General features: G+C 39.3%; 1 protein-coding gene across 2 annotated transcripts in view; it reads right to left on the reverse strand.

Moving 5' to 3' along the window:
* GBF1 (golgi brefeldin A resistant guanine nucleotide exchange factor 1) overlaps positions 1-14262 on the reverse strand; it is a 98488-nt gene that overhangs the window by 27944 nt on the left and 56282 nt on the right. Inside the window, exons 5-10 of one of the 2 annotated variants that reach the window (XM_066554650.1) lie at positions 9726-9844; positions 9000-9108; positions 8578-8638; positions 6807-6861; positions 3914-3949; positions 65-200 (exon numbers count right to left, since the gene is read on the reverse strand). In XM_066554650.1, coding sequence (XP_066410747.1) covers positions 65-200; positions 3914-3949; positions 6807-6861; positions 8578-8638; positions 9000-9108; positions 9726-9844 — 516 coding nt within the window. The remainder of the gene's footprint in view (positions 1-64; positions 201-3913; positions 3950-6806; positions 6862-8577; positions 8639-8999; positions 9109-9725; positions 9845-14262) is intronic. The other variant, XM_066554651.1, reaches the window with a different exon arrangement.

The raw sequence follows: 14262 nt of genomic DNA on the forward strand, positions 1-14262 counted from the left end.
AGATAGATTCAAAAAAGCTCTAGCATGGATGCTGTCTGGTCTCTTGAAAAAGATTTCAACTTACCTGTAGTATTAGTAGCATTGCCTGCTGATGGCTCTGTCCCAGGAGAGACCTTAGTTACGTGTCGAGTAGGTCTAGGTGATCTCTTCTGCTTTTTCCATTTTGATGATTCACTCATTCCTCCAGCTCTCATTTTCAACTGAAAACCAATAATCATTAATATCAGTGCTGCAAAACCACATAGCATAATGGATTACACAAGCCAACTCACAAAGGCTACCTCAAAAACTTCAAAGTCTGGCAGTACCACTTAAATATATTACATAAATTAATCAGCCCCTCAAAATCATGTAAACTACCCCTTGACTCCCCACACATTAGCCAACACTCCACACCTAAATCAAGGGACAATTAACTCAGTGACTCTGCTATAATATATACTTAACAGTTCAATTATCACAACACCCCCTATTCCCTATCAATACCTCCCAACTTTAAATTAGGAAAAAGAATTCTCTTAGACCTACACATTTCACACATCTCTGCTTTTACCAAAGCTCCTAGACTTCCAAAGGGTATCAATTAAAGTATCTAAGTAAGCATTAGTCAAGTTTGACATGAAGCTAAAATGTCACCATCTATATATCAAGCTGGAAATGCAGCATAAGCATGCTGCAGCTCTGTCACTGACCTCTTGCCTCAATTCACTCTTCATCTTCGTAGCAATGCCATGCTCACATTCCTCCGTGCTCACTATTAACAAGTATTTCTAACACTTCACTTGCTACTGGTGCATGCTACACTGCAAATACTACCTTAGCAATTTAGAAAAAAACCTTTCTCCTTTCATCTGCCTTCTGTCATTACTTCTCTTCTAAACCTAACCTTAACTCTTGATATCTTTGTTGACCAAGATTCTTCTTCTAGTTTGTACACAGAACTTTGATTGGGAAAAGAAGAACAAAACCAGGAGCAGGGCAGACTGTGCAGCACTTGCTGCACAGCACTGCTATTTCAGGCATGCAGAAATGCTCTAGAACTCCAGAAAAACAGTATGATATTTACTCACATGGCAAATGGCCCTGGCCAGCATGAAAACCAGTTCCTTATGACATAAGTTTCCTCCAAGTGCAGGATTGCATGTACTCTTGCATTTAGTAGCTGCAGGCAGCTTTTCTGATGCTGCCACCTCCTCAGTCTGAGTGCAAATTAAGCACTGAACAGGTATCTTGCATGTTGTGGAAACCATTCAGCAAGTTTCAGTACCAGGCCCTATTCAGTATTCCTCTTTGTAAATTTATGACAGTTATTTTATTCTGGGCTAAAATATTCCTTTTTTCTTATATCTCTAGCATCAGATTTAGCTTATGTAGAAGACAGCTATAATCTTTAGTCTCTTCCTTTTTCTGCAACTTAACTCCGTCCAGCTACTACTACTCTTAAGAGCCAATAGATCTTCTAGGTTCCACTACTGTTCTTCCTTCTCTTTCCATTTTCCAGGTAGAATTCTAACTCCCTGTATATGGCCTCAGCCTGTATTTCTTCCCATTTAAACAAAGCTTGTCAAAATGTTATATCCCACTGCAGTAAACCATTTGTGTAACTTTTCTTCATCCCACAAGTTTTATTTGTTTGATGACTAATCCCTAGGTTTTAGCTATGCTACAGTTTCCTTGAGTGTGCTGATTAATAGGTTCAGAATTACTTTGCTCCTTGTTATTTCTTTCAAAGATTGCAGCAAGAATCTTCTAAATCACAGCTTCTGGCAAATACTTATATGACAAGCACACAGCTAAAACCAAATTTTGCAGATGTCAAAATGTTTTACAATGCTTATGGATCACAAACCTTTCATATCAAAATTATCAGCTTTCTCACCTTTCCTATTTATTCCTGCTTCATAGGGCTATATAAAATATGTCTCATTTTTTATTCTTGCCAATTTCTAAAATCTGAGCCTTAAATACCACCACCTGCAATTATTAAAGGCTTAAGCTACAAATTAGACCATATAGTTTTATCTACCAGCTATTATAGAAACAGCTGTATTTTTTTTCTCATTTTTCAGTAACTTATACAGTAACATCTGAAGACTAGTGGTTCATTGTACCAAACTACTTTCATTAGGAAGGAAATCTGGAAGCATTATGTGTTAAACCAAAAAAAGTCTGTTTCACACAATTTCAAAACAGACATTGCTTCTAGCTACTAAAGCCAGTTATCATTATTTGCCAGGTTAAAAGTTACTTGCAGCAGGATGCAAAATTGAATCAGCAAAACGGAGCTGAGATTACTGATACAGGCTAAGCATGTACCACTCCTGAGAAACACCTAACATTTGAAACATTCTATCAGACAATGCAACTTCACAACTTAATTACTGTTTCTAATCTCCCCTTTCATACAACACCAAATACCACCTCAATTCAACACTAGCCCTTTCAAAAAGCATTTTTCCTCAGACACAAAATCTACCCTCTGTGATTGTCCTGTGTTCCGTTTTAACTTCCAAGGTTGCATCTCGAGGGCCGTAAGATACAGGCCCATCTGTAATCATTCAATGAACCTGTGCCATCTTTTAGAGACTGAGTCACAACAGCTTCACATGGATGGGAAACAGTGTAGTCAGGCAAGCAAGAAGACTTACTTATCTTTAAAGATTCCAAAACATTTAATCAGACTATAAATCATTTAGACCAGAAGCTAAGTTTATTTGACCTTTTTAGGTGTTTTTTTTTTGTTATGGTGTTTTTTGGTATTTTGGTTGGTGTGGTTTTTTGTGGGTTTCATTTTTTGTGGTTTTTGTTTTTTGGTTTTTTTGTTTGTTTGTTTGTTTGTTTGGTTTTTTGGGTTTTTTTTTGCAGGGAATAGAGGGATGGGTGGGGTGAGATGAGATTACCCAGCAGATCTTTTTCATCTCATACCATCCAATCTTCACATTCTACAAAAACAGGCATCCTTTTATTAGAATTACCTAGAAGGACTACATAGGACTATTTCCAATATAATTATGCCCTCCCTCCTTTATATTTTGCTATCTCCTTTTGCTTCAATGCAGAAAATTATTGCACAGCTTTAAAAATTTGCAGAAGCGAACAGAAAAGCTTAATAAAAACATTTCACCAGTGTCAGGAGGCTAAATGCTGTTTTAACAAACAAACACTGACTTTGGGAATTCTAAAACAATACATGTATCAAAGGACAGCAAAGTAACATCATTCCTTCTGGATTTTCTTTGAATTAAAAGGTAACAATCTCACATCTCTTTGCTTTTAATGTTAAATGTAAAAACACTTGTACAGTTTGCCTTTAACTAAAGGAACTATTTCTAAATTTTGTTTTTACCTTCAATTCCAAGACATTTCCCAGTTTCTCTAGAAAGCTTCATGGTATGTTAACACACTGATATTTTAAACCTAACATTGCCTTTTTGATTAAATGTAGCAGTTGAATCGCATTTAATAGACCATCAACATATCCTGAATTTTACAAATTATCTAAAAACTCTCATTCCCTCTTCCATGCTCAGTGATATTAGAGTAACATTAGTTTTCTAATTATCAACATCCTTGAGACTACATTAAGCTTGTTTTTTTTTTGACAGTAAAAACCATTTGGTGTTGGTATTTAAAAAATATTCTTTAGAAATGAGAGAGGGAGCTCAGAGGTACTGTTTGTTCATCTTGGAATTCTGTACAGATTCAATTACATTTTTCTGTGTTACCTTTGAATAAAGAAATGTCCTTAAAATTACAGAAGAAAAAAAATACAAGACTCCAAATGGTTCCTTTGATAGATGAGGTTTTAGAAATAAAACCCTAGCTAAGTTTTAGGAAGGTGAAGAAAAATGTAAGACTACAAGATTCTTTTTAAAGGGTCCATGAGATCTCATTTTTCTACAAGCCACCTTACCTGTACTCGTTTGTTTTTCCATAAGATACTGTAAGCCTCAAGAGAAAAGGGCAGGGGCCAATGATTAGTAATTAAAGTGATTACACTAAAACATGAGCTCATTCTAATGCAGCATGGAACTGGTCAGCACACCAAGTAGCGTTCAAGACACAGAAGCATGCAGAGAGAACGCAGTCCACGGTCCGAGTCCTGGAGACACCAAGGCAATCCAGTCATCTCATTTTCGTACCTGCCTGTACTGCAACAACTAATGAAGGTTATTTGGTGAATGCATTTATGCATCTTAGGCAACTATGAACAAAAGCCACCCCAAAAATCTGTGAAGATTGAGATTTATGTTCCTCCTCACTCCCACAGCAGAACCCAATGTTTACCTAGAATGCTTTCTACTGCAAAGGGAAACATTTCTTAGTCTTTTTTTTTCTGTGTAACTCTGCATAAATCTGCAAGTCTTGAGCCTTTCAAACTATCCCATTCATATAACTATTTTTGTCTTAGACACAGGACAAGACTGGCATTTCTAAATGTTCTGTTCAGCTCTGTCTGGACTAAGTAACATTAATAGAAGACAAAAATTAAAGCTACATTAAGTTTATGAACCAACATGGAAAACTGAGAACTGTTCTAAGTTAGTTTTTCAGGGCTACTATGCTTGATCCAAACCAAATCATCTGCATGCCTACAGTATTTCTTAGAAGTATTTTCTAGGGGAATTAGCAGGGACTAACACATTTTGTAAATCAGTTTGGCCCCACTGATCCCCCATTAGCATATACTGTGCTGGACACATATTTTCAGTAGAAACATGAACAAAAGATGTTGAAAATACACAGCAATCTCCTTCAAAAAAACTTCAGAAAGCATTGAACTCTGTGGCCCTGTACCAAGTAACAAAGCTCAGAGATTCACCTGGACTAAAAAAATGTTAAGGCATGCTGGGTCAAAAGACTCCTCAGGTATATGGAGGAGCTATGTCTATAATTAAGATCAACAGGCAAGACACACAACACTTCAGAGACAAATCTACACTTTTTAAGTTTCCTTTTTTCAAGTTTTCACAGTGAAGTCTTACCCAGGCCCTCCCACTCCCTTCCTCCAGAGGATGCTGTGATGGTGTCTGAGGTGGCACTCACCAAGACAGTGAATGCTGCAGTAAAACAAGGGTCTCTGCCTCCCAAGCCTGCCCCATCTGCAGCCACAACACTGCAAAGCAACCACGGCATGCACTGTCTCCAAAAGCCATGCTGTGTCAAATGAGTGGAGGGAGATTTGCTGCACACAACATAACTATTCTCTGGGGTGGTGTTTACAAGAGAAGGAAGAGGGGAGTAATGTAAGAGGAGAGAAGGGAGAGAGCAACCTTCAGGTTCTTAAAGATCAATACCCTCTCTAACTGGTTCAGGGCTTTGGGCTGTTCCCCACTACTTAGCTCCAGTTTGTTGAGGAGACCTGAAGAAATCTGTGAAAGATAGGCAAATGCATGGTTTAAACAAAGCAAAATAAACCCAAAGAGAAGAATAACCTGGCAGAGAGCAAGGCTGCAGGGCACACTCCTGGCATGCACAGCAAAGAGACAGTACAGGGTAACTGCACAGAGCAGACACAAGACAGAGCATCTCTTAACCGAGATGAGAGCAGCCATCACTTGGGAAGGGCAGCCTTCCTCAATTCAGTCACCCTCCCTTCACACCTGTACACAGACCAACAAAGCCTGGCTCCTGCAGGACATGAGCTTGATCTCTTTTAGCTTTCTGTGCACCAGCCTACCATCATCACAAACCCTGTGACTTCTCCACAGCAAGGGAAACAAGCACTCATTGGTTTACCATACAAGAAGTAAAGCCCTAAGCCTTATTAGGTTTCAGACTCCTACAACCAAGCATTCAGTCTCTCAAAACAGTTCTATAATGGCTCTGAAATGTATGCTTACCCTATGCTGTCCCTTTTCTCAACCTCCCAAAATGCAAACAGAGTGGAAGCTATAAACTGTATATTCAGTGTTAAGTTGAAAGGTGGTTATTTCTTCTCTAGCACTTTTGCCCATCCTGTTGCTCTCAACAGCAGAATCAGACAAACTTTATTGACATTCTTCATATGGAATATAAAGAATATAGAAGTATATATGGAGTTCTTCAATAGGTCCTCTCCTCAATAAGAAATTACTACATTAATAATCATATAAGGTCACATAATGTTATTTGAAATACAGATTCCAGCTACTAAAAACCTCACTGTATTTATCAAGATGATAGTGTTAAACAAATCCAGAACTTCTACCCTCAGAAAACTGTACATTTAGGAAAAGGGAGATAAAGAAAAATCTACTTTGATTTAGCTGCTAATAGAGATGGCACTGATCATGTGAACTAAGGCGCTCACCACAGAATGCTGTCCCTTCTATAAGTCACCAAAGCCTTTTCTACAAAAGCCAATTTCATGCTTTCATGCTGTTTCACCAGCCTCAAAAAGTTTCCCTCCCATACAGGAGGAACTGGACAAAAATATATCCCAAGAGCTCAGTATTGGACCTGTAGTGAATGAAGAATGGTTAAAAGAAGCTGGAGAGAGAGCAGAAGACAGCAGATAACCAGACAATGACACCATGAGGTCCCAGAACTTGCTGGGGTTTTCTAGCCCACAGCATTGATGGCTGTTCCCAGAATCCAGACTGTCTCACTTAGGCAGCAGTATCATTAAAAAGACTTGTCACTGGACTAACTGGACTTAATCCCATAGAATTAATGAACCTATGTCCATTTATGCAGTTAAACATGCTCTTTCAGTGAACTGGGACTTGTGGAAACGAAGAAATACAAGTGTGAAAGCAAACAAAATAGAAATGAGCGCAAGCCAAAGACAGGAGCAGAACAGTCAACACAGTGCTGGGTCTTACCTTCTTCATGTTCGTTCCCATGTAGCTTTTAGGCTCTTCTTTAAACTGAGGCAACCTGAAATACAAAGAGCAAGCCAAAATACATAAGCTTATATGGATTAACAAGAAGGGGAAAGAAACAGGCTGGTCTTTCCAGTTATGCTGCAGATACTAACTCCCACAGGTTTACCACAGGTATACGAGCCTCTTTGTGAAGAAACCCTTATGAGGTTTTCTTCACAAAGAGAGAGACTCTACTAATTTCTTTTCCTGCCAAAATCTGCCAAGGGAAAGAACTCACACAAGTATAGATGAGAGGTGCTTTGCACACTATTACTGCTAATGGCTGTTTTTCTATATTGATTTTCCTGCCATGTAAAGACCATTTATTTTCCTTCAGTGTATGTTTTCAGCAGTGGACTATTTACATTTGTTCAAAACAGGTTTCTGTGATGCTGCTAGAAACCACTGCTGAATCAGTGTCATCCACACCAGGACTCTTGCAGTGTACATGTTATTTATTACTAGTCATGGCAATTCTTCTCTTTGAATTTGTAGAAACCCCAGCAGTTATCCTCAGCATCATATAAACACAACTGTGGAGGGCAGCAGATGTACATTAAGCTGAATCTTTGGAGATAAGCAGTTCTCATCTCAGAATGAGGTAGGCTGCTCTCACCTGTGCTACCAAACGACAGCACGTACAGCTCTACAATTCCACACACCCTGCTCTCTCTTCTTTACTGTTTCTTTACTACAGTTCTGTCTTTACTTGATGAGGATGTAAAAGTCTTAAGAGCACAGCCTTGGCTGTTTCATTTTCGGGAAAGCAAGATGGCCAAATCACCCTTGCAGTTGCTGCCTCTGCTTTGCAACTCTATCCCAATGTCCACAGGCACAGATGGTGATGGTGTCTCTGAGCCTTATCAAGAAGGACAGAGGAGACGATTACAGAGTAAGTAATGAAAAAGCACCGAGTAAAATTGCATTTGGAGAAAAAGTAATGTGGTTTCTGCTCTTTGAAGAGACTGATTCTGCCTTTGCCCAACATTCATCTAGTGCACGATGCAGGACCCACAGAGGAGAAGAAAACTGAGATCTCATTGGAACTGTGTGACAATGGGAAAAAAAATATGATGCAACTGTGTTTCATAAGCTGTCAGTTTCACCAAAATATTTTTCTACTAAAAGTATATATGTACCTGTAAAAATTTCCTTTTTACAATACCCAGAGAAAGTCTACGATTACTTCACTATTTGGAGAAACAGTTTTGAAGTTAATGAACTTACTTGAGTTTTAAAGAAGTCATCTTAATTACCTGAAGGGTGCTGAAAAGGGAAGAACATTTGTCCAAGACACATGATTTCAAGTGTTTTAAATGTTCTTTGATGTGTGAGGTCAAAGCTCTCAGCTAAAAATCAGTGTGTGGGTATTCAACACCATTTTTGTTCTCTCTGCTAAAGAGAGCTATATTTTTTTAGAGCACCTTTTTTCCAGTGAAGTTTGCATTCTCTGTCCTGAAACTGGTTCTCTATCCTAAAGCTCTTCATTACTTGGCTGTCCATCTCTCCTCAAAGGACACCTTAAACCAGGCAACCATCCCTACCTCTGTCTCCCTGCAGTCTGACAGGGTTGGCCCTAGAGAAAAGTGCCAAATCCTTCATCCCCTTCCACCTCTAAATAATGACCATTTTGGATGATTTTTCTGAGGGCCCTTAAGTGGAAGTGTGGAATCTTTCTGTCCTTAGAGGGCCATCTCGGCAATGCTGAGGCAAACACAAGCAGGTTTACCTTGTGAAGAGCAGCTGCACCATGTCGACCAGAGTGTGCTCTGCAGATTTTCTCAATAACTCTGCGAAGACAAAAACAAATAACACAGGTGTCATTACTCAGTGTGATATTATCAAGAGGCTTCTTCAAGCAGACTCCCCTCCGAGTCTTGTTTACAGAGATTACGGCAAATTTATTAAAACCAGCTCCAACCCGGCGTTACTGCAAACGGTCGCGGCATCACACGGTGGCGCTACACAGCTGGGGAACACAGCAGCCCAAACTCGTACAGCGAACACCCAACAAATCTTCCATGAAGTTGTAGAAAGACACAATAATATAAAGCTCAGCAGCTTTCCATGGATGCATGCTCTACAACAGAACTAGTTAATGCTGAGGAAACCTGATCAGTTTCTTGATGGCAGAAGGATGAGCAAACCTACCACTGAGCCTCATTTCGAAGCATATGCGGAAGCAGGACTGCATGATCTCACACACTGACTCATTGGTGAGGTGGGCTCCCACTGGGGTGAGCAGCAACGTCCTCAACACCTGCGAAGAACAGCACCCACATGTACCACTCTGCAATGATACTTGCATGCATTCCCAAGAGGAGGCTGGTTTCCTCAAGAAAGACTGTCATGCGCAGAAAACCTAAGGAGGCTTCTCCTGGAGTAATTTCAAACTGAACACTGTGCTCAAGAAGCCAATTATGAGACAAGAATGATCTGACCCACTTCTAAAAGGGGTCTGATACACTGCATGCTACCCAATATTTAAATTCAGGAGCTAGTTATCTGCTCAGAAGTACACAGACCAAAAACGTATACAGTCCATAGTTTTGACTCTACAAAAAACTTTTCTCAAAAATAAGTCTGAGAGCTCCATATTCTTAATTAACTCCCCCAACACAGACCATGCAGAAGGTAGGATTACCAACACTACCACATTATCAAGCCCATAATTTTAAAATAATTTATTTTAGGCTTTTAACTATTTTCATTTGGAAAGCTTTTACTACAGGTATTAGCCATTTGTTTAAAAATAAAGTCTGTCACTAAGCTCCTGCAGAGTCAAAACATTGCTTCCTCCTCTTCATCTCTATGTAACAGGATATGTTCCACAACAGGCAGCAACCATTATGGTAATTACCATTTCTCTCATCTTACCTGTAGGATTTTCATCAAGACAACCTCATCGCTTGCATGATCTGTGCCTACAAATCGAGCATGGGTGACAGCATCTGCCATGTTCTCCATCCCCTCTGCTGTGCCCTCATGGCTGGGATCTGAGTAACAGAGTAAGAGATGTGTCACAGAACAGCCATCTACAGTCTACCACCTCTGTGGGGAGACATCTACATAGAGATATTGTGTATTCAGCTTTCTCAATTTATGTGACTTGCACTGAGCTGACCTGACAAGAACATAACTCACCTCCCATTAATAGAAAGGCTTTATAACTAGGAGCTTTCAGAAAGATGTATCAAGAATCTACTTACATTTGCAAAAAAAAAATATAACTTAACAAAGAAAATAATTACGATTCTGTTGTTACCGGTTCTCTATGTTTTAGAAGTTAACTTCTAAGACTGTGTCCTGTTCCCTACAATACAGCACAATCAGCTATTAAATGCATTCAGGTTCTCCTTGGGAATAAAGAAAAAATAGCTCTTAAATATAGGGGACCTAAAATTTACTCTCATGAGAAGAAAATGCCAAACAGGTTCCACTAAATTGAGAAGGGAAAATTGTCTCTTGTTCTACATCCCTCTCAAGGAACGAGAGCTGGGAAGGAACAGACCAGCAGCTTTCCCCAGAGAAAACAGCAGACAGACACAATCACAGTTTAGATATCAGAATTGCAGGCCTCCCACTCCAATCATTCATCAAGGCTCCTTCTCTCCATTTCAGTCTTTTGCAGCTACAAACAATGGTGCAGTTGAGAGAATGTTTAGGATGAGATTGTTGCCAGTAACTGTATCTCATGCTACATTACAGTGGCTTCAGAAAAGCTGCCTCTGGCTTTGATTTCATTCTCACTTAGACAATACGGCACTGGGCAAGAATCTTGATACCCTTCTACCTAAACAGTCATTAGGAAAGAAAGGAGACAACCTAAACATTGCTTAATACCTCATTAATTGGCAATGGGGCCTCCTGAAGTCCAGCAACAATGATGCTGACAGAGGAACCAAGCAAGACCTTTTAAGCTTTGCAGAGAAGCTTTGCAGATTCCCTCTTTGACTCCAGTAACATTCACATCTAGGAAGGACTATAAGCCCTTGGTGTCAAAGAAACCTGCCCTTATTGTGGTCCAGAGACAGCAGCCCTCTACCATACTCCTATCCTGAGTGGCTGCAGGGTAAGAAATTTCTCATAGTTGCATAAAAGTGAAATGGCACCAGTGTACTTTAGAATCACATAAATCAGCATAGGAGCAGCACTTTGCCATTGCCATCTCTTACACACACCTTTAAAGAACAGAGCTGGTTTACTTTTGACATTGTTCACACACACAGAGAAATCTTGCACAGTTTAGAGTGAGTTCCTCTCCTAGTTTGCCAAACAAACTTCACTGAGCTTTTAAGAAGGCTGTTCTAAAACCAATCGGTCACTTTTCACTCAGTTTAGCAGCAGCACACAACAGGATACAAAACTACAAAACTGGAAGCATTAGGTAAGAGGTCTGGCTGTCAAAAGCAGTCCTCTGCACACCTTCAATAATGGCTTATAATCCAGCGAGAAGCTACTACTCTTCTACCAGAGGCAATAAAATCAGTCATAGGTTGGTGAGTCATGCACTCTTATTCATGGAGGTAATAGCATAGATCACCAAAGGTGATGTAGGCTCATTCTGAATTGTCTTAATTAAATTAGGCAAAGACCAGTGGTGTTACAATGCCAGCACCTACATGAGCATTACTGTTAACCAACCTCAACAACCACAGTGGAAAGCAGCCCAGTGGCAATCAAGACGAAAAAGCAACTTGCTGCAGAAAAGTCTCCCACAGGCAGCACACAGAGATTTCACTTCATTGTCACCTTTTCCAGGAGATGTGAGTTACTCTGGTCTTAGAGATCTATTTAATCATAGTTATGGATAAACAGTCTGTGTGAAAAGAAAATGCAAGCAAGTTGTGCACATGCTTCTTTAACAGATCTGTGAGTACTGCTTCGCTGTTCTAGCCCCTACCTTCAACACCTCTCTCCCAGCACACATCACGCCTGACTACTTCAGTTCTGGCTCCCTGGAACAGCACTACAAATTCAGGTCAATTTATAAAGCCTCTTGAGTTCAATTAAAAGCACAGATACTTCTACTTTGCAGAAACAATATACAGACAAAAATCTTTGTTCCCTTGTGAGAAAACAGTACAGAAAGATGTATCGATGCCTGCTCAGAATCACTAACAAGAAGTTTGAGCGAGCAACAATAACAGTTTGAAAATTGCCATCTACAATGCAAAGATCTAGACACCCCATCTAGATACACACAATTCATACCAGGTGCAGTCTTACAACAGGTGGGCAAAGGAACAAAGAGAAATCAGAAAATCCAGGCTCTGAACCAGAGGGAATTCAGGAAAGCCAGAAGCCTGCTCAGTAACACCTTTAATAGAACTAAAATAAATCACCAAGGAGACAGAAAAGGTGGAGGGGAGAACAAGCCTTAAACTACTTAAACAGCAAGTCCTCTCGCTGGAAGCTGAGCAACAGCTACTTCCTTACAGATATATAGTTTCCAGGAACATCAGGGAAAACTAACTTTAGAAATGGAGTCAAAAGCTGCTGTGGACAATAAAAAGAGCACATACTTTTTCTGAGAGAAATAGAGAAAAACCTAATTCTGAAATTTAGCCACTAGTCTTCCTATAGCTAAGGTTTAAGCTCATCCAGCAGGCTGACAGCTCACTAGCTACTGCAAAACTGCTGAGCAAGGAAATAACTAATCTGAGGGATACAAATCAATAGGAGTTTAGTATTACCACACAGTTTTCTAGTACTTTAAAAGTTATTGTGTAATTTATCAACTAAAACTCTTGTAGAAGAAGTACTTAGAGCAGAAGATAATCACTGTAATGCTAACTATTCCTGCTAAAATACACACATGGTGAATATCGAGTAATTTTATCTAACTAAGCTGTGATTGCACACTATATCATTAGTGAATTTGTAATTCAAACTACCAGAGATCAGAAGTCTTAAACTCTACTCAGGAATTATTCTTTTCTAACTGGTTTTAAAACATACCCCTGAGAAATACTGGCCTAAAAAGGAGACAGATAACCACCTGACATGTGAAAGAATAAAAAACCAATAAGACTGCACAAGGATTAGCAATGAAATACTTTGAAAATGGGAAAAGAAAGCCATTTAAACAAAGATATTTATCAGAGGATTTTGGCCCTTTCACTGCACCCTGGTTTTCAACCCAGTGTGAACAGCAAAAACCAGCCACTCAGAGAACAGACATTGCTACTGTCACTTTTTAAAGAAGTGCTGGCTTCACCTGTCATTATGCAGCCTCAAAACACACTATAATATCTGCCACACTGCAATTTGCCTACCATGGTTATGCCAGCTTTCTTCTCTCTTGCTCTGTATAGTTTGAGACAGATTTGTACATTAAGAACAGTTTTAAGCATTTCCTATGTTTAGGCAAGCAGTCTTTAGACTACTTTTAGTCTCATATTACAAAAAGAAATTATAATACCAAAAAGCTTTTATTTAACAATACAACCTAGCCAGATGTTCAGCCAGCACCACTAATCCCAGCCTAACTGGTATCTGGAGCAGCACAAAGGACAAGGCTGCTCTGAATGTCACCTGAAGCAACAACGAAGGTCTTGGATTACAGGTTCTGCCCCAGAAAAAAAGCCAGGCAGAGAGTCTTCCACTGCCTACTACCAAGACACACAATCACCAACAGGTACAAGGATGCACTCTTGTTGGAGTGACCCAATTAATATTCTAAACAACAGGTAGCTAGAGAAAGGCTATAAATTCTAAACTCCATTTTTTCCTGTTTCTGCCTCAAATCAAGCATTTGTAGCCAGCTGCCTGTGCAGACATTGCCTGGACATGTGATATAGGTCATAAAAGCCCAGAAGAAGAATCCATCCCTAACTGTAATGCTGAAAGTCATATATTTTGCATTATTGCTTAATTCTTCAGGGGGACAGGTTTTACAGGCTTATTTTTAAAAATTTCTTTATTGTCCTAGAAACTTCTGTCATTATTGCATCATTCTAGTTATATTATTGTACTTAATTATATCAAACACTACTCACTAACTGAAGTCTTCAGGCACTAGATTTTCATCCAACACCTCAATCTTTTTTCCTGCAAGTCTCTATTTTTGCTCATTTTAGTATTGTGTCTTTCCTGCAAAAGTGATTTGCATGGACATAAAGCCCCTTTCTTTCCCTAACTACCTTCAGCCTATCTCTAAAGAACTAAATATTTAAAACAACCAAAAATTCAAAGCGTTCCCTTACAATGTAAAGGAGAAAAAGAACTGAGAGATCTGAACTCAGGGGGAAGAAAGATTAATAAAATTATTTTCCTTAAGTGAGACTATATATAAACAAACACGGATAACAGGTTTTGCAATTCACAGAGGTATGATCACAAAGTACTAACAGAACTTACAGAGAAAAATCGAGTACCACTAACAACAGGGTGACACATTGATGGCAGACAG

The sequence above is a fragment of the Molothrus aeneus genome, chromosome 8 (genome assembly GCF_037042795.1).
Source record: "Molothrus aeneus isolate 106 chromosome 8, BPBGC_Maene_1.0, whole genome shotgun sequence".
Taxonomy (NCBI): Eukaryota; Metazoa; Chordata; class Aves; order Passeriformes; family Icteridae; genus Molothrus; species Molothrus aeneus.